Source organism: Salmo trutta, chromosome 1, assembly GCF_901001165.1.
Source record: "Salmo trutta chromosome 1, fSalTru1.1, whole genome shotgun sequence".
In the NCBI taxonomy this organism is placed as follows: domain Eukaryota; kingdom Metazoa; phylum Chordata; class Actinopteri; order Salmoniformes; family Salmonidae; genus Salmo; species Salmo trutta.
Genome location: NC_042957.1, coordinates 72539815 through 72560477, shown reverse-complemented (window position 1 = coordinate 72560477; position 20663 = coordinate 72539815). Strand labels below are relative to the sequence as shown.

At 42.7% G+C, this 20663-nt stretch overlaps 1 protein-coding gene across 2 annotated transcripts in view; it reads left to right on the top strand.

Moving 5' to 3' along the window:
- The first annotated feature begins 879 nt into the window (after positions 1-879).
- Positions 880-20663, top strand: part of LOC115207090 (ethanolamine-phosphate cytidylyltransferase-like) — a 31941-nt gene continuing 12157 nt past the window's right edge. The window contains exons 1-7 of one of the 2 annotated variants that reach the window (XM_029774095.1): positions 880-1356; positions 10089-10177; positions 13719-13880; positions 15840-15906; positions 17117-17201; positions 18927-18968; positions 19938-20076. In XM_029774095.1, coding sequence (XP_029629955.1) covers positions 1235-1356; positions 10089-10177; positions 13719-13880; positions 15840-15906; positions 17117-17201; positions 18927-18968; positions 19938-20076 — 706 coding nt within the window. In that variant the 5' untranslated portion in view covers positions 880-1234. Of the gene's footprint in view, positions 1357-10088; positions 10178-13718; positions 13881-15839; positions 15907-17116; positions 17202-18926; positions 18969-19928; positions 20077-20663 lie in introns of both variants that reach the window. The other variant, XM_029774089.1, reaches the window with a different exon arrangement.

The window sequence follows — 20663 nt, the reverse complement described above, 5'->3', positions numbered from 1 at the left end:
GTGTATATTCTATTTTACTCTGTATGTGTATATTCTATTTTACAGCTATATGTGTATATTCTATTTTACAGCTATATGTGTATATTCTATTTTACTCTGTATGTGTATATTCTATTTTATTCTATATGTGTATATTCTATTCTATATGTTTTTTCTATTCTGTACGTGTATATTCTATTATTTACGAATATATTTTCTTCTATTCTACAGGTATATGTGTAGATTCTAGTCTATTCTATATGTCTATATTCTATAGGTGTATATTATATTATATTCTACAGGTATATGTGTATGTTCTATTCTGTACGTGTATATTCTATTTTATTCTATAAGTGTATATTCTATTCTATGTGTGTATTTTCTACTCTATACATGTATATTCAATTCTATTCTATATGTGTACATATATTCTATACGTGTATATTCTATTTTATTCCATACGTTTATATTCTATTATATATGTTTATATTCTATACTATATTCTATGGGTATATGTGTATTTTCTATTCTATATGTGTATATTCGATTCTATACCATACATGTACATTCTATTCTATTCTACAAGTATATGTGTATATTGTATTCTATTCTATACATGTATATTCTGTTCTATTTTACAAGTGTTTATTATATTCTATACGTGTATATTATATTCTATGCGTGACTTTTCTATTCTACATGTGTCTATTCTATTGTATATATGTAGGTTATATTCTATTCTAAGGGACTTGCAGGCTCTGGGACCTGCTATTTGATGGATTATGGATGTAGCCTATTGTAGCCTGTATGTTAAAGAATGAATGTGAAGAACAGGGACCAGATGTCCTCTTCTATTTCATGTTCATTTCACACTGTAACTATATTCTTAATGTGTATACACATGGTTGGCCTTACGTGTGAATCCAGATCTAATCACATGACAGTGGAGCATGCCTCTATTATGTAACAATATGTCGGCTATCCACTAGCAGTCATCGTACGATCCAATGCCATGTGACGCCACTTCCCCGGGATAGGAGGCGTTGTCCCACGGTTATGCTGCTCAGGCGTCACTTCTATGCAGAAACCGGCTATCCTGCAAAAGGACATACATTAGATAAAGCCTAGACATAAAATCGAACGGTGCAGGTATATTTGTGTCTTCGTTCGTGCTATTATTAGGGGTTGCTTGTCCAGGATACAGGCTACGTTGAAATATCATATATAATATCATCGTAGTCTTTTCGTGCACAAAATGATCAAGAACGGACATCACCCAATGAACACAACAGGGAAAGATGCAGGGACGAACCTCGGCGCTACAGCTTGCAGTCCGGAGAAGAGAAGACGAACCATCCGGGTGTGGTGTGACGGGTGGTGAGTGATACAGAATAACATTAACGTTACAGTGACAGCTAGATAGAAGGCCTGTGTTGCTACATTGTTGCCCTGAGCATGCATACAATTAAATACATTTTTCTCAGAAACTTGAGGCATGCCCACCTCTATGATACTTACACAAATATAGTATATTACTAAGATTGTATATTTTTTAATGTGGTGAAAACGTAGCATCATTTCACAATGTATGTGATGTACAGTGAACTGTCCATAGCCAATGCACTTAGAAATACTGCCATAAACAGCAGCGCATGCTTGCTCCATTCCATCGGCATTCCGCCTGTCAAAACAGAAAAGTGTTTCAATAGGCTGCCGCATCACATGCCAGGTATGTTTACCTTCCAGTCTTACTCTCAGTAATGGCAACATGCCACCAGGGTACTCACTTTGCATCTTATTCGAGCGATAGGATAGGCTATGCAGGCGACTGTAGCCTAGGCAAACTGCATTCACGCATAGTGTGCATACAGGTGGAGAAGGGTGCAATTGTGCCCGGCAATTCGGGGTGTTCCTGCATGTGGACATTCCTGCATCTGCAGGAACCCCTCTTTATACTTCTATTGGTAAATGTTTAAGTTAGGGAGAAGCAGAAGGTAGGGGTGCTCCAGTACAGTTGGTGGCGTTAATGCACAATAAGGTTGGATGCCAGCCACGGATAAACGCCACAGAAGAAGGGTAGCTAGTTAGCCCTACACCGGTAGACAGTGTCCTTCACCCCTTGCCTGACAGGCACTGTTTTCCGCAGTTCAGGTAACGACGGCGGGGGCAGGTGTTCAGCAGGTGGGAGAGAAGTACACCGTGTGCTAGCTCAGCCAGCTAGTCCTTAGAAGGACTCCCTTACACAGCAGGAGGACTCTGTTACACAATCAGAATGAGTTTTTCCCCACAAAAGGGCTTTATTGCAGACAGAAATACTCCTCAGTTTCATCAGCTGACCGGGTGGCTGGTCTCAGATGATCCCGCAGGTGAAGAAGCCGGATTTGGAGGTCCTGGGCTGGCGTGGTTACACGTGGTCTGCGGTGGTGAGGTTATGGTAGAGAAATGAACATTAATTTATCTGGCAACAACTCTGGTGGACATTCCTGCAGTCAGCATGCCAATTGCACGCTCCCTCAAACTTGAGACTTCTGTGGCATTGTGTTGTGTGACAAAGCTGCACATTTTAGAGTGGCCTTTTATTGTCCCCAGCATAAGGTGCACCTGTGTAATGATCATGATGTTTGATAAGCTTCTTGATATGCCACACCTGTCAGGTGGATAGATTATCTTGGTAAAGGAGAACTGTTCACTATCAGGGATGTAAACAATTTGTGCAAAAAATATGTTTTTTTGTGCGTTAGTTATTTAACTAGCACACAGTGTTGCCCTAGCCTCCCAGCATTCATGCAGGAATGAATGGGATGCTCGATGGGGGGGATGTTCATGAAGGAACCAATGGGATGCTTGAGGGGGGGCGTTCCTGCAGATGCTGGAATGCCCATATGCAGGAACGCCCCGAAATGCCCACATGCAGGAACGCCCCTATTGTACGAGTGTACAACTTGACTCTACTTCTTTTGCTGTGGATTTCGGATATTTGATCTGGAATTACTTGTAGATTCCTGTGCACAGTGCATGGAATACCACCTAAATACCACCAAAAGTCAGATAATTCAAGACAGGAAGAGGGACCTCTGAGATAATACCCAGTGTCAACAGTCCACATTCCTTCCAACACACTTCAGAGTACAGTGTCAGCACTCTGAAGTCTTCAACATCTGTCCCTCTCTCCAGGAACAAGGGCGTTTGTTGCATGCTATATTTCCTTGCATGTTTGTATTTTGTTGCACTGAATTCATAATTTTCACAAAATACAACATGTTACAAACAGCACCCCATAGGCCTGCACTATAACTCGCTCCACCTCCCTGACACCCACTGTGTTGTGCTGTAGGCGTATAGACCACAGCACCCTCTTCCTCTGTGTTGTAACCTGCTTATGAAGCAGCCGAGCGTACGGGCAGTGGAAACACTAACAAGCCTGCCATTGTTCCGTGGTCAGAGTTTGTTTCAAAACGGAGTGGTAGTGTGTGGAAACTAAACACTGACGTTGTCGAGTGTTTCTGCCATGAGAAACACCGTCACACACAATCTCCCCCTGGGGCAGAGTCAGAAGCTACAGGACATGTACCTGACCCACATCAGGAATGTAGGAAAAAAACACGCTTTGAATTCATGCGCGTGAAGATCAGCATTACGGCGGCTTTCTCTGGGAGAATTCCAGTCGTTTTGGTGCAGCCACCTAGCCGTGGTTAGATGGAATGTTGCAGAATGTTTCGGATGCCAGAATATTAATCGGTGGGGTGAGTTCCCAAAGCGAGCCTGTGTGAACAGAGCTCATTTCACTAACCCTTCTAACCCCTCGGCCCACACCTGCCATGTCCATGAAAGTTCATGCCCTGCGGACTCACTCGTCTGTCCTCGCTAAATACAGTACATTGTTTGGCCATACATTGCAGCAGCATCACCATATTCTTGTTGACATCTAGCACCGTCAGCATCTGTAGCAGGCCCTAGGAGCAGCACTGGGCAGATTGACTCAGGAAAGGAAATATATATTTGTTGTCTGTCAGTGAGACTTTAGGCTAGATTCTGTCAGATCTGCGCTAGCCAAGACCCGCATGGCGGTTGTTTTGGCAGTGTTGGAAGTGAGAGCTGTCAAATCCACAAGTGGCATTATACCTAAAGCGGACATTGCCATTGGCTGCATGGAGTTGCATTAAGAGAAATCCCAACTTGTTTAGAAGTTTGAGCACTGGAATGTGAGCTGTAATCTGCCCCTCTATTAGGCTGATAGAAATAATCATTTTCTCATCATTTTGTTTTGTGATTTTCAATTTGAGTGTAATTTTTCCGAAATAGCCAACACTTACTCATTCTGAACTTCTAACGCGAGTGGGAGGGGTGTGGCTTTGTGACAATGACCACACAAGCAGACACTCTGCTTTGACGGCTCTAATGCAGTTACACCTCCGACACCTCCAAAACATCAGCTATGCGGTTAACTAGTTAACGCTTGATCTGATTGAATCTAGCCTTAAATCTGCTAAACTATCAATTGTTGGAGTGTCACTTGTCAGTGTCAGAAAAAAATTCAATTTCGTGAACTTTCAATAAATTCCCTGGTTTTCCCGAAATCGCTGTTGGAGGATTCACGGAATCAGGAGGGAATAAGCAGGAAATCCGGAATTCAAACAGGATTTCTGGAAAACCAGGGAATTTATTTTGCAACCCTAATCTAGACACTGTCCTGCCTTTAGGGTTGAAGTTTGAGACATTCTGTTGTTAATTGGTTTCCAGTGACAGAAGGTAGCCAGGGTCCAAGTCAGCAACATCATCAACTGAGCTCTAAAGTCCACTGACACTCCTCACTCAGGCTTTCACATAGCTGCTGCCAGGCTGTGTTGTGTTCATTAGGCAACAAAAAAAACATACTGAAACAGGAAGGGACTAACTGGATGCTCATTTTCATTTACTGTTGCAAAATGTTTGAAAACGTGTGTGCCCTAATGAAGACGACCAAGAACACAGCCTATAAACATGCAGTTTACAATCTTAGTCAGGGGAGGAGTAATGCTGAGGTGATGTCTGTCTGTAAATCCCCAGTAGTAATAATCTCAGTCAGGGGAAGATTCATTCTGAGGTGATGTCTGTCTGTAAATCCCCAGTAGTAATAATCTCAGTCAGGGGAAGAGTCATTCTGAGGTGATGTCTGTCTGTAAATCCCCAGTAGTAATAATCTCAGTCAGGGGAAGAGTCATTCTGAGGTGATGTCTATCTGTAAATCCCCAGTAGTAATAATCTCAGTCAGGGGAAGAGTCATTCTGAGGTGATGTCTGTCTGTAAATCCCCAGTAGTAATAATCTTAGTCAGGGGAAGAGTCATTCTGAGGTGATGTCTGTCTGTAAATCCCCAGTAGTAATAATCTCAGTCAGGGGAAGAGTCATTCTGAGGTGATGTCTGTAGTAGTAGTAGTAATAATCCTAACAGATGTAATGACACCATAGATTATCTTTATGAGAGAGATAGCACAAGAAGCCTTTCTAGGCCTGTGTCATGTATCTATGGTACATGGTATATCATGTATAGATAGTATGTCCAAGCACATTTTAATAACAGCATAGATTATCTTTATGAGAGCGATATCATATGAAGTATTTGTGGTAAATACAAGAAACCATTAGACACAGGCATCAAACAAAGATTTGAACAACAAGAAAAACGAGAACAAATGTTTGGGCTGTCTTGCTGGAGGGTTGCTAGCCTGGCTGACGTGCAGACCCACGTTGTGCAGACCCACGTTGTGCAGACCCACGTTGTACACAGCGTGCTGTGCCCCAATGGTTTGGAAAGCCAGTCATTATAATTTTATATTTGATCCGTCTCAGAGTAGGGATATTGATTGGTTCTTTCAAAAAATATATATCTTGGGGGTTGAGAGCTCTGGTTGTTTGGATTTGAAAACCCAACAGTTATTAAACAAGGGGAAGACACTTGGAGGCTCTGAGTGGCTGTGCGTGTTTGAGTGAGAGAGACACAGAGGACAACCAACCAGTAAAGGCACAGTTCCGTTCATTATCGACGTTTGGTGCTGACAACATCAAACAGCTTCCCAGACTCTGACATCAGGAGGACTGGTATCAGCCAGAATCTGAAGTCAGGAGGACTGGTATCAGCCAGACTCTGAAGTCAGGAGGACTGGTAGCAGCCAGAATCTGAAGTCAGGAGGACTGGTATAAGCCAGACTCTGAAGTCAGGAGGACTGGTATCAGCCAGAATCTGAAGTCAGGAGGACTGGTATCAGCCAGAATCTGAAGTCAGGAGGACTGGTATCAGCCAGAATCTGAAGTCAGGAGGACTGGTATCAGCCAGACTCTGAAGTCAGGAGGACTGGTAGCAGCCAGAATCTGAAGTCAGGAGGACTGGTATCAGCCAGACTCTGAAGTCAGGAGGACTGGTAGCAGCCAGAATCTGAAGTCAGGAGGACTGGTATCAGGCAGACTCTGAAGTCAGGAGGACTGGTATCAGGCAGAATCTGAAGTCAGGAGGACTGGTATCAGCCAGACTCTGAACTCAGGAGGACTGGTATCAGCCAGACTCTGAAGTCAGGAGGACTGGTATCAGCCAGAATCTGAAGTCAGGAGGACTGGTATCAGCCAGAATCTGAAGTCAGGAGGACTGGTATCAGCCAGAATCTGAAGTCAGGAGGACTGGTAGCAGCCAGACTCTGAAGTCAGGAGGACTGCCAGAATCTGAAGTCAGGAGGACTGGTATCAGCCAGACTCTGAAGTCAGGAGGACTGGTAGCAGCCAGAATCTGAAGTCAGGAGGACTGGTAGCAGCCAGAATCTGAAGTCAGGAGGACTGGTATCAGGCAGACTCTGAAGTCAGGAGGACTGGTATCAGGCAGACTCTGAAGTCAGGATGACTGGTATCAGGCAGAATCTGAAGTCAGGAGGACTGGTATCAGCCAGACTCTGAACTCAGGAGGACTGGTATCAGCCAGACTCGGAAGTCAGGAGGACTGGTATCAGCCAGAATCTGAAGTCAGGAGGACTGGTATCAGCCAGACTCTGAAGTCAGGAGGACTGGTAGCAGCCAGACTCTGAAGTCAGGAGGACTGGTATCAGCCAGACTAGGGGTCTCAGCCAGTAATGGAAATTAGATGGTCTTGGGACTTCTTTTTTTTGGGCTTGTGCTCTTCTGTTGTCTGTCTACTTCCTCTGATAGTGCTCTCTGTCACAAAACAGTTAAAGGATCAGGCAGGCAGGCAGGCAGGAAGGCAGGCAGGAAGGCAGGCAGAGAGACATGGACACCAAGCCTAGGACTGCAGGCAGGCAGGAAGGCAGGCAGGAAGGCAGAGAGACATGGACACCAAGCCTAGGACTGCAGGCAGGCAGGAAGGCAGGCAGGAAGGCAGAGAGACATGGACACCAAGCCTAGGACTGCAGGCAGGCAGGAAGGCAGGCAGGAAGGCAGGCAGGAAGGCAGGCAGGAAGGCAGGCAGGAAGGCAGAGAGACATGGACACCAAGCCTAGGACTGCAGGGCCTCTCTCACAAGCATAGTCTCTTATGTAACCCTTAGTCCTTTGTCTCAGTCTCCTTACACGCACGCACGCACGCACACACACACACACACACACACACACACACACACACACACACACACACACACACACCACTTCTGGCCTGACCAGCCACACTCAGTAGTCACATTAAGCCCCCTATTTAGAATAAACATGTGGATTCCATTCCACAGCTCTAACAGACAGTGTGAACAAAACGTCTGAAACGGTCAGGGACTGCTTATGCTGTTCAGTCATCACACAAAACAATGTCCTTTTGGTCGCGCCATACAACGTGTTCATTTAACATTCAGTACCGTTGATAACTGACTTGCCTAGTTGAATAAAGGTTAAATAAATAAACAATAAAACATGCTTTTAAGAACAGCCACGTGGGAAAGAAAGCTGATAAAAAAGTGATAACATTAAGTGGTCCATCTTGAAAGTTCACTTAAGGGCAGTAGGAAGTAGGAACAAGAGCAGTCTGCAGTGTATAGTGACACGACCACATCACACCATGGTTCAGGGGTTCACTGTGTCATCACTGCCCCTTAGACAGACAGGCTACTTAGCAACATGAGATTCTCTTACTGCTCTGGGCTGGACATCTCTAAAGCGTGACATCTCTAATTTGATGACATTTTATAGCAGCAGCAGGTCATGTACAGTAGTTGTAAATGGCTTATGACTGATTTTATCCACTTTTATGATCCGTCAAATTACTACAGTTGATGTGTACCGTTAACAGACATTTTATTGGCGATAAGAATTCTCCAGGTTTCAGCTTTCTCTCTAATACTTTACTGTAGGCAATGTGCCTTTATGTCAAGTGCCTCTATAACACAGGCTACATGACTACAAATGTGCTATTCCAGTTCCACTATAACATGCTACTGAGGAGACTATGATGTCATTTGAAAAAAGCACAATCGTTGCAATAATGTATCTAACCATAAACCTCAACGCCTTTCTTAAAATCAATACACAGAAGTTTATTTTTTTAAACCTGCATATTTAGTTAAAATAAATTAATGTTAGCAGGCAATATTAACTAAGGAAATTGTGTCACTTCTCTTGCGTTCAGTGCAAGCAGAGTCAGGGTATATGCAGCAGTGTGGGCCGCCTGGCTCGTTGCGAACTGTGAACTAATTTGCCAGAATTTTACATAATTCTGACATAACATTGAAGGTTGTACAATGTAACAGAAATATTTAGACTTAGGGATGCCACCCGTTAGATATCGTATTTCTGTGTTTATTATATTATAATTAAGTCTATGATTTGATATTTGATAGAGCAGTCTGACTGAGCGGTGGTAGGCAGCAGCAGGCTCGTAAGCATTCATTCAAACAGCACTTTACTGCGTTTGCCAACAGCTCTTAGCAATGCTTGAAGCACAGCGCTGTTTATGACTTCAAGCCTATCAACTCCTGAGATTAGGCTGGCAGTACTAAAGTGCCTATAAGAACATCCAATAGTTAAAGGTATATGAAATACAAATGGTATAGAGAGAAATAGTCAACGCGTCATAATAACTACAACCTAAAACTTCTTACCTGGGAATATTGAAGACTCATGTTAAAAGGAACCACCAGCTTTCATATGTTCTCATGTTCTGAGCAAGGAACTTAAACGTTAGCTTTTTTACATGGCACATATTGCACTTTTACTTTCTTCTCCAACACTTTTTGCATTATTTAAAACAAATTGAACATGTCATTCTTTTTTTTTTTTTACTAAATAGATTTTATTTATGTATTATATTAAGTTAAAATAAGTGTTCATTGTTCATTCAGTATTGTTGTAATTGTCATTATTACAAATATATATATATATATATATATATATATATATATATATATATATATATATATATATATATATATATATAAACTATTTTTTTTTTAATCGTCCGATTAATCGGTATCGGCTTTTTTGGTCTTCCAATAATCGGTAGCGGCGTTGAAAAAAATCATAATTGGTCGACCTCTACACAGGACAAAAACATCCTATTATCTCTAGTACCCATTATGACAAGCTTCATTGTATCTAATACCATGGTTCATAATGTTTATGACTGACTATGACAGATGGTTTAATGTCTTATGTAGCTGTTATAAAAGCTTTATGAATCCATACATCAGGGGCCTACAGTATAGCATTACCACTTGCTGTGCTAATTCTCACTGTACCTGTACCTCAACCACCACTGAGTGAGGAGCCGGAACAGACACCAAACCACTGCAGGGCCTGTCATGTCAGCAGTTTGAGTGATAGCAGGCTAATGCTAATGTCCACCTGTTAGTCATCACCGTGCTAGATTACTTTGCACCAACCTGTGTCCCAATCTGGGCTATAATCAAATCAACTACAGATGGAGTGCTCAGTGCTGGTCTCCATGGCTACTATGGATATAGTGACACTGTTTCTCTGACAGTTTGGTGGTACTAGATGTACATTATGGACAGGTTTCCCGGAACCAGATTAAGCCTACTCCTATATTACAAAACATTCTCAGTCCAGGAATAGGCTTAATCTGCGTCTTGGAAACTGACCCTATGAATGCTCCCTAGTATTAACTGTGGCTTTGTTATCCTTCCTCTAGCTATGACATGGTCCATTATGGTCACTCCAACCAGCTGCGGCAGGCCAAGGCCATGGGAGATTACCTCATCGTTGGAGTACACACAGACGGTAAGAGCTTCAGGGTTGGGGTTCCAGTCCCAGCATGCAACAAGGCAGCCTCCATCACACCAGGGTTGGGGTTCCAGTCCCAGCATGCAACAAGGCAGCCTCCATCACACCAGGGCTGGGGTTTCAGTCCCAGCATGCAACAGGGGAGCCTCCATCACACCAGGGCTGGGGTTCAAGTCCCAGCATGCAACAGGGGAGCCTCCATCACACCAGGGTTGGGGTTCCAGTCCCAGCATGCAACAGGAGAGCCTCCATCACACCAGGGTTGGGGTTCCAGTCCCAGCATGCAACAGGGGAGCCTCCATCACACCAGGGTTGGGGTTCCAGTCCCAGCATGCAACAGGAGAGCCTGCATCACACCAGGGTTGGGGTTCCAGTCCCAGCATGCAACAGGAGAGCCTCCATGACACCAGGGTTGGGTTCCAGTCCCAGCATGCAACAGGAGAGTCTCCATCATACCAGGGGTTGTATTCATTAAGCACTGAATGTAAGAAAATGGATGGAAACAGGGAGGAGTTACCTGGACCAATACCAGGAGTTACCTCGTCCAACATGAATTCTTAATTTCCGTTGTGGGCCCTAATGAATGTGACCCTGACCTCCATGGAATAACCACCACCTCCCAATCCCCTCAGACGCCCAGACCTAGCATAGTGACCTCATCCTTTCAGCCCTCAACTGCCACTACCAGTCCCCCATTACATCTCCTACCCCAACCAAGAGCCCAACCAGACTTGACCTGCATCACCTCAACACAGAGCCAACACCCTCCAAACACACACATCAAAGCATCTCCCACCAGACCCTATCCCTCTCCTCCTTCTCTCCCAAACCCTTCAGCCTGCCATGGGGAGGTGTCGGGCGGCCAGCCTCCCACTGCTTTAATAACTCATCACCATCAGACACCAGGGTTGTGTTCATTAGGCACCAAATTAAATAAAAATGGACTGAAACAAGGATGAACTACCTGGATGGACTACCTGTTTTCATTGCGTTTCCTAATGAACACAAGCCACTTGGGAGAACTTGTGACTGTTGTGACAGTAGTAACACAGGGGCCCAAACAGTGGCTGGGACACAACAACACATCACAGCCTCCCATGGCACACTAGGGCACTCTGACACTGGGACCACAGACACACTGTGCGACGGGCGCCATGTCAGTGTTTACCATAACCCAGAACTACATGGCTTAACTCAAACAATAGAGCCTCACACACTGTGGTCTGTCAGGGACAAAGGAGCACATAGATAGTAGGCTATAACCTCTATCACAGAGAGGGAGAGAGAGAGAGGGGGGATAGAGAGAGGAGAGAGGTGAGAGAGAGAGGAGAGAGGCGTGATAATGGATTATCTCTGCTACAGTGTGGATAATGTACTGTACAGTCAGTGTGAAACTATTATACAGCTGGTCATGTATTTCTCTCCATCCCCCTATATCCCCCTTAGGTTTATAACAGACAAGGTCAATGTCACATGCAGTTTTGAAAACTTTGCAAAAAGATATACACAGATTGTAAAGCCCTTGTCATACCCACATTGATCATTTCTAGCCTGGACCAAAATATGTTTGTGCTGTCTTGCCAACTTCTATGGCAAGGCATGCCATTGAGCATAGGGGTTACTTTGGCAGACAACCCAAACAGTTCTGGGACCAGGCTGGATTATTTCACTTTATTAAAACAAGTTCACAGTCAACCAAGTGTTGGCGGTCATACTGTATATCCCTATGTTGTACACACTTTGTTACTGTTTGAGTCCATCACACTATTTACTGTAGCAGCCTGCTGGTCCAGTCTTTTGATGCTCTAGCCTACTATTTTCTTTCTTCGTTGTCATGCCAATGGTTGACTACAACATGACAGTTGGCTACAGCGCATGCAGTATAGCAGGGTTTCCCAAACTCGGTCCTGGGTCCCCCCTGGGTGCACGTTTTTGCCCTAGCACTACACAGCTGATTCAGATATTCAACACATCATCAAGCTTTGATTATTTGAATCAGCTGTGTAGGGGGGGGCAGGACCATGCACTTGTGAAGCACACAGAGACTGTGTGAGAGCAAAGTCTTTGGTTGCGTTTGTCTCAATATCCGTGGTGCTGTTTGTTGCAACGTCTTGCTGAGTATACCTTATCTGATCAAGACGTTCAGAGCACTATCTGCTCATGGCTCGTCTATAGTCAACATGATCATCATGACTCGTCTATAGTAAATATGGTCATCATGACTCGTTTATAGTAAATATGGTCATCATGACTCGTCTATAGTAAACATGGTCATCATGACTCGTCTATAGTAAATATGGTCATCATGACTCGTCTATAGTAAATATGGTCATCATGACTCGTCTATAGTAAATATGGTCATCATGACTCGTCTATAGTAAATATGGTCATCATGACTCGTCTATAGTAAATATGGTCATCATGACTCGTCTATAGTCAACATGGTCATCATGACTCGTCTATAGTAAACATGGTCATCATGGCTCGTCTATAGTAAACATGGTCATCATGGCTCGTCTATAGTAAACATGGTCATCATGGCTCGTCTATAGTAAACATGGTCATCATGACTCGTCTATAGTAAATATGGTCATCATGACTCGTCTATAGTAAATATGGTCATCATGACTCGTCTATAGTAAACATGATCATCATGACTCGTCTATAGTAAATATGGTCATCATGACTCGTCTATAGTCAACATGGTCATCATGACTCGTCTATAGTAAATATGGTCATCATGACTCGTCTATAGTAAATATGGTCATCATGACTCGTCTATAGTAAACATGGTCATCATGACTCGTCTATAGTAAATATGGTCATCATGACTCGTCTATAGTAAACATGGTCATCATGACTCGTCTATAGTAAACACGGTCATCATGACTCGTCTATAGTCAACACGGTCATCATGACTCGTCTATAGTAAATATGGTCATCATGACTCGTTTATAGTCAACATGGTCATCATGACTAGTCTATAGTAAACATGGTCATCATGGCTCGTCTATAGTAAACATGGTCATCATGACTCGTCTATAGTAAACATGGTCATCATGACTCGTCTATAGTAAACATGGTCATCATGGCTCGTCTATAGTAAACATGGTCATCATGGCTCGTCTATAGTAAACATGGTCATCATGACTCGTCTATAGTCAACATGGTCATCATGGCTCGTCTATAGTAAACATGGTCATCATGGCTCGTCTATAGTAAACATGTGCAGACATGGATCTAAATGTGGACCGGAACTGACCACAGGACACTTGTTAAAGAGATAGTTCACTCAACTAATTTCATCATCATCACAGCTTTTTCTCTGTACTGAAAGTGCTCTATCTTGAAAACTTAACTGCTGATATGGACACTTTTTGGGGGATCATGTTAACAGTGTTCTAATGAACAAAATACTAAAAGATGAACTGTCCCTTTAATGCCAGGTGAAAACACTCTACAGCTATTAGCTTCTGGTGGTCGGTGTGTTTTGATGAATATCAGTGACCATTAGTAATAATACCTCGTCACCCTGTAGGTGAGATCTCACAGCACAAGGGTCCCCCGGTCTTCACCCAGGATGAACGATACAAGATGGTAAGAGCCATCAAGTGGGTGGATGAGATAGTGGAGGGAGCGCCCTACGTCACCACGCTGGAGACCCTGGACAAGTACACCAGTGACTTCTGTGTGCACGGAGGTGAGTTTGATGAGATACTTGAATGGGTGGGCCGGTTCTGAATATTCTGTTCATTTTTTTTAATCCAGGATAGTCCACTCAGCAACTGTTTGTGTGTGTAGAGAGAGAGAGAGAGAAACATCCCCCCATGTCTTTGATAGGTAGACTCAGAAACAGTAGAGTAGAACTTCACTTATTTTCATTGTATTGTTTTAATGTGAAATGTAACATAGTAACACAGTAACATAGTGACTCAGTAACAGTAGTAACATAGTAACATACTAGCGTATTAACACTAACACAGTAACCATAGTAACACAGTAACATAGTAACACAGTAACATAGTGACACAGTAACAGTGGTAACATAGTAACATACTAGCGTATTAACACTAACACAGTAACCATAGTAACACAGTAACATAGTAACACAGTAACAGTAGTAACATAGTAACAAAGTAACACAATAACATAGTAACAGTAGTAACACAGTTACACAGTAACATAGTAACACAGTAACATAGTAACACAGTAGTAACATAGTAACACAGTAACAGTAGTAACATAGTAACAAAGTAACACAATAACATAGTAACACAGTAACATAGTAACAGTAGTAACACAGTTACACAGTAACATAGTAACACAGTAACAGTAGTAACACAGTTACACAGTAACAGTAGTAACACAGTAACAGTAGTAACACAGTAACATAGTAACATAGTAACAGTAGTAACACAGTAACAGTAGTAACAGTAACACAGTGGCACAGTAACTTAGTAACACATTAGCACAGTAACAGTAGTAACATAGTAACTTATTAACACAGTAACATAGTAGCAAAGTAACATAGTAACACAGTAACAGTAGTAACATAGTAGCACAGTAACACAGTAGAAAAGTAACAGTGACACAGTGACATGGTAATAACATAGTAAAATAGTAACTTATTAACACAGTAACATAGTAACACAGTAACATAGTAACAAAGTAACATAGTAACACAGTAACAGTAGTAACACAGTAACAAGGTAACATAGTAACTTATTAACACAGTAGCATAGTAACACAGTAACATAGTAACACAGTAACAGTAGTAACACAGTAACGTATTAACATAGTAGCACAGTAACTTATTAACACAGTAACAGTAGTAACATACTAACACAGTAACATAGTAACAAAGTAACATAGTAACACAGTAACAGTAGTAACACAGTAACAAGGTAACATAGTAACTTATTAACACAGTAGCATAGTAACACAGTAACATAGTAACACAGTAACGTATTAACATAGTAGCACAGTAACTTATTAACACAGTAACAGTAGTAACATACTAACACAGTAACATAGTAACACAGTAACACAGTAGCATAGTAACACAGTAACACAGTAACAGTAGTAACACAGTAACGTATTAACATTAGCCTTCCCTGTAGCTCAGTTGGTAGAGCATGGTGTTTGCAACGCCAGGGTTGTGGGTTGGATTCCCACGGGGGGCCAGCACAGAAACAAAAATGTATGAAATGAAATGTATGCATTCACTACTGTAAGTCGCTCTGGATAAGAGCGTCTGCTAAATGACTAAAATGTAAATGTAAATGTAACATAGTAGCACAGTAACTTATTAACACAGTAACAGTAGTAACATACTAACACAGTAACATATTAGCACAGTGACATAGTAACATAGTAACTTATTAATCCATTAACATACTATATTAACATAGTAACATAGTAACACTGTGAGGAATTAGTAACACAAGCATTTCGCTGCATCCGCTATAACATCTGCTAAACTGTGTACGCAACCAATACACTTTTATTTTATTTAGTTTTCATATTTTGGGGGATAATATCCTGTTTCATGTTTTCCCAGTATCTAATGGTTCTATCTTGCCCCTTGACCTCCTGTAAAGTATCTCATGTCTGTCACCTTGATCAGAATATAGCAGACATGTTGAATGTGTCATTTCAGATGACATCACACTAACAGTGGATGGGAAGGACACATACGAAGAGGTGAAGAGGTCAGGGAGGTACAGGTGAGAGTTACTCAAGCTGGAATGAACCTTGATATTAAGCTGTCGTTAATAATATACACTGAACAAAAATATAAAGGCAACATGTAAAGTGTTGGTCCCATGTTTCATGAGCTGAAATAAAAAATCCCAGAAATGTTCCATATGCACACAAAGATTATTTCTTTCAAATCTTGAGCTCCAATTTGTTTATATCCTGTTAGTGAGCATTTCTCCTTTGCCAAGATGATCCATCCACCTGACAGGAGTGGCATATGAAGAAGCTGATTACACAGCATGATCATTACACAGGTGCACCTTGTGCTAGGGACAATAAAAGGCCACTCTAAAATGTGCAGTTTTGTCACACAACACAATGCCACAGATGCCTCAAGTTTTGAGGGAGCGTGCAATTGGCATGGTGACTGCAGGAATGTCCACCAGAGCTGTTGCCAGAGAATTGAATGTTCATTTCTATACCATAAGCCTCCTCCAAATCCGTTTTAGAGAATTTGGCAGTGCATCTGTGAACGGAGTGCCCCATGGTGGGGTTATGGTATGGGCAGGCATAAGCTGCAGACAATGAACACAATTGCATTTTATCGATGGCAATTTCAATGAACAGAGATACCGTGACGAGATCCTGAGACCCATTGTCGTGCCATTCATCCGACGCCATCACCTCAATGCACAGCGCCATGTTGCAAGGATCTGTTACACAATTCCTGGAAGCTGAAAATGTCCCATTTCTTCCATGGCCTGCATACTCATCAGACATGTCACCCATTGAGCACATTTGGGATGCTCTGGATCAACGTATACGACGTGTTCTAGTTCCCGACAATATCCAGAAACTTCACACAGCCATTGAAGAGGAGTGATCAACAGCCTGATCAACTCTATGCCAAGGAGATGTGTCGTGCTGCATGAGGCAAATGGTGCTCTCACCAGATACTGAATGGTTTTCTGATTCACAACCCTACTGTGACCAACAGATGCATATCTGTATTCCCAGCCATGTCATATGCATAGATTAGGGCCTAATGAATGTATTTCAATTGACTGATTTCCTTATATGAACTGTAACTGCAAAATCTTAGAAATTGTTGCATTTTGCATTTATATTTTGTTTAGTATATTATATATTATTTAATATATTATCATATTATTATTGCTGTTGTTATGCTCTGTCTACAATTGTACAATTTTGTCTCATGGCCTGGTGTTGTTCCAGGGAGTGCAAGCGAACCCAGGGAGTTTCTACCACAGACCTGGTCGGTCGCATGCTACTGATGACCAAAGCCCACCACAGCAACATAGTGAGTATAGAAACCCCTCATAGGTTACCATAGTGAGTATAGAAACCCCTCATAGTGAGTATAGAAACCCCTCATAGGTCACCATAGTGAGTATAGAAACCCCTCATAGTGAGTATAGAAACCCCTCATAGGTCACCATAGTGAGTATAGAAACCCCTCATAGTGAGTATAGAAACCCCTCATAGGTCACCATAGTGAGTATAGAAACCCCTCATAGGTTACCATAGTGAGTATAGAAACCCCTCATAGGTCACCATAGTGAGTATAGAAACCCCTCATAGGTTACCATAGTGAGTATAGCAACCCCTCATAGGTCACCATAGTGAGTATAGAAACCCCTCATAGGTCACCATAGTGAGTATAGAAACCCCTCATAGGTTACCATAGTGAGTATAGCAACCCCTCATAGGTCACCATAGTGAGTATATAAACCCCTCATAGGTTACCATGGTGAGTATAGAAACCCCTCATAGGTTACCATAGTGAGTATAGCAACCCCTCATATGTTACCATGGTGAGTATAGAAACCCTTCATAGGTTACCATAGTGAGTATAGAAACCCCTCATAGGTTACCATGGTGAGTATAGAAACCCCTCATAGGTTACCATAGTGAGTATAGAACCCCCTCATAGGTTACCATAGTGAGTATAGAAACCCCTCATAGGTTACCATGGTGAGTATAGGAACCCCTCATAGGTTACCATGGTGAGTATAGAAACCCCTCATAGGTTACCATAGTGAGTATAGAAACCCCTCATAGGTTACCATGGTGAGTATAGAAACCCCTCATAGGTTACCATGGTGAGTATAGAAACCCCTCATAGGTCACCATAGTGAGTATAGAAACCCCTCATAGGTTACCATAGTGAGTATAGAAACCCCTCATAGGTTACCATGGTGAGTATAGAAACCCCTCATAGGTTACCATGGTGAGTATAGAAACCCCTCATAGGTTACCATGGTGAGTATAGAAACCCCTCATAGGTTACCATAGTGAGTATAGAAACCCCTCATAGGTTACCATGGTGAGTATAGAAACCCCTCATAGGTTACCATGGTGAGTATAGAACCCCCTCATAGGCTACCATAGTGAGTATAGAACCCCCTCATAGGTTACCATGGTGAGTATAGAAACCCCTCATAGGTTACCATGGTGAGTATAGAAACCCCTCATATGTCACCATGGTGAGTATAGAAACCCCTCATAGTGAGTATAGAAACCCCTCATAGGTTACCATGGTGAGTATAGAAACCCCTCATAGGTTACCATGGTGAGTATAGAAACCCCTCATAGGTTACCATGGTGAGTATAGAAACCCCTCATAGGTTACCATGGTGAGTATAGAACCCCCTCATAGGTCACCATGGTGAGTATAGAAACCCCTCATAGGTTACCATAGTGAGTATAGAAACCCCTCATAGGTTACCATGGTGGGTATAGAAACCCCTCATAGGTTACCATGGTGAGTATAGCAACCCCTCATAGGTTACCATAGTGAGTATAGAACCCCCTCATAGGTCACCATGGTGAGTATAGAACCCCCTCATAGGCTACAATAGGACCAGGAGTTATTTTACTTCAGTCGAATTTCCACTTAGTCTCCTGTTGACATCAAAAATGTAGAAGTCATGATTTGCTCCTATCTGTCATGTCTCCTAGCTCCTATTGTTCCAGTTGAATAATATATCAACTGGAGCCTGTTTCCTCTCCTGTGTCCCCTCAGGGCCATTCAGACTATCAACAGCACACAGACAACTTTGGGAAGGTAGGTCCCATGTCTACTCTCATACAAGTACAACTTCAAGAAAAGTTCTTTTTTTAAATCCCACATAGGCTCACTCTGTGAAATGCACAGCTGTCTGTTTTTGATCATTTAAATAAAGAAGAGCCCTTTAAAAATCAGAGTGCACTTGACCATAGCAACTGCTTTGTCATGGTCCACTATTTGTGTCCAAATCCTGGGTAGACTTTCTCTGCTACAGCTTTAGTACCCCCCCAACTCTCGCCAACTCCCTCTCTGAAACAAAGGGCGTTACTGTGGTGCCCAGTTGATAATCAAAACTCTGGGCCTGGCCAGGTGGTAATGAATACCACCTCTGTTCCCTCTGAATGCAGAAACTGACCAGAGGATCTACATTTGAACAACGTTTGGATTCCAAATGGGGGTGGGAAAGAGAACGCTACTTTAGAATGATCACCGTTACATAACAAATGTTCTCTTTTTCAAAAGTTGAAAGAGAGAGAAAAATATATTTGGCCAGTGTTGAATAAATGTGTTGGGGTCTCTGACGGACATTGAGATATACCTCACAGTGCTGACTGACTGGCTACTGGATGTTCAGGAAGAGGGATCTCAGATGGTGTTTTACTAATTTGGCCACTGGGTGACGCAGTGTGATCATTTTCTCCTATGAGAAAAGACCGTAGTGAATATTGAATACCAACTTTGAATACCAAATGCTATAGGATTTTAATAAGTCAAGCTGCCACATACTGGCATGGTGTGTTGTTCCCCTTTCTGCCCAATGAACACATTTATGGACAATACAATACATTCCATTTAGGGGACTCAATAACTCTCTCAGAGGTTCCACCTGTATTAGCCTCTGTAAGGAATATCATACTCAGTGTAATGATATCATTCCTTTGCTGGCTTGGAATGAACATTTAGTCGTGGTTTGTCAAGTGCTACACTGTATTTATTTGTGGTCTTTGTGCATTATGGGTGTTGCAGGGTCCGAAGGGCCACAGTCCGTGGACGGGGGTGTCCCAGTTCCTCCAGACGTCCCAGAAGATTATCCAGTTTGCCTCAGGACAGGAGCCTCAGCCTGGGGACACCATCATCTATGTGGCTGGAGCCTTCGACCTCTTCCGTATCCTCTGTCTGGTGGCTCCATGAATGCACTACTTTCAATTGCATGTGTTTGATACCATTCCATTCGTTGCATTCCAGCGAATACAATGGCTGGAATCCCGCATGGTGATGTCCCCCTCCACCAGCCTCCTCATATTTACCATGTCTGGTGCCAGGAGCTTTTCCTGATCATGTCTATAATATGAAGTGAGTTGATACAGGTAACTGCCAAAATAAAGGAAACACCAACATAAAGTCTCTTAATAGGGTGTTGGGCCACCACGAGCCAGAACAGCTTCATTCCGCCTTGGCATACAGTCTACACGTGTCTGGAACTCTATTTGAGGGATGAGACACCATTATTCCACCAAAAAATCCATCATTTGGTGTTTTGTTGATGGTGGTGGAAAACGCTGTCTCAGACGTCGCTCCAGAATGTCCCATAAGTGTTCAATTGGGTTAAGATCTGGTGACTGAGACGGCCATGGCATATGGTTTACATCGTTTTCTTGCTCATTCAGCGACCACTCGTGCCCTGTAGATGGGGACATTGACATCCTATGGTGGCATTGCCATGGTAGCCAAAAATAATGGCTTACCCAGCAT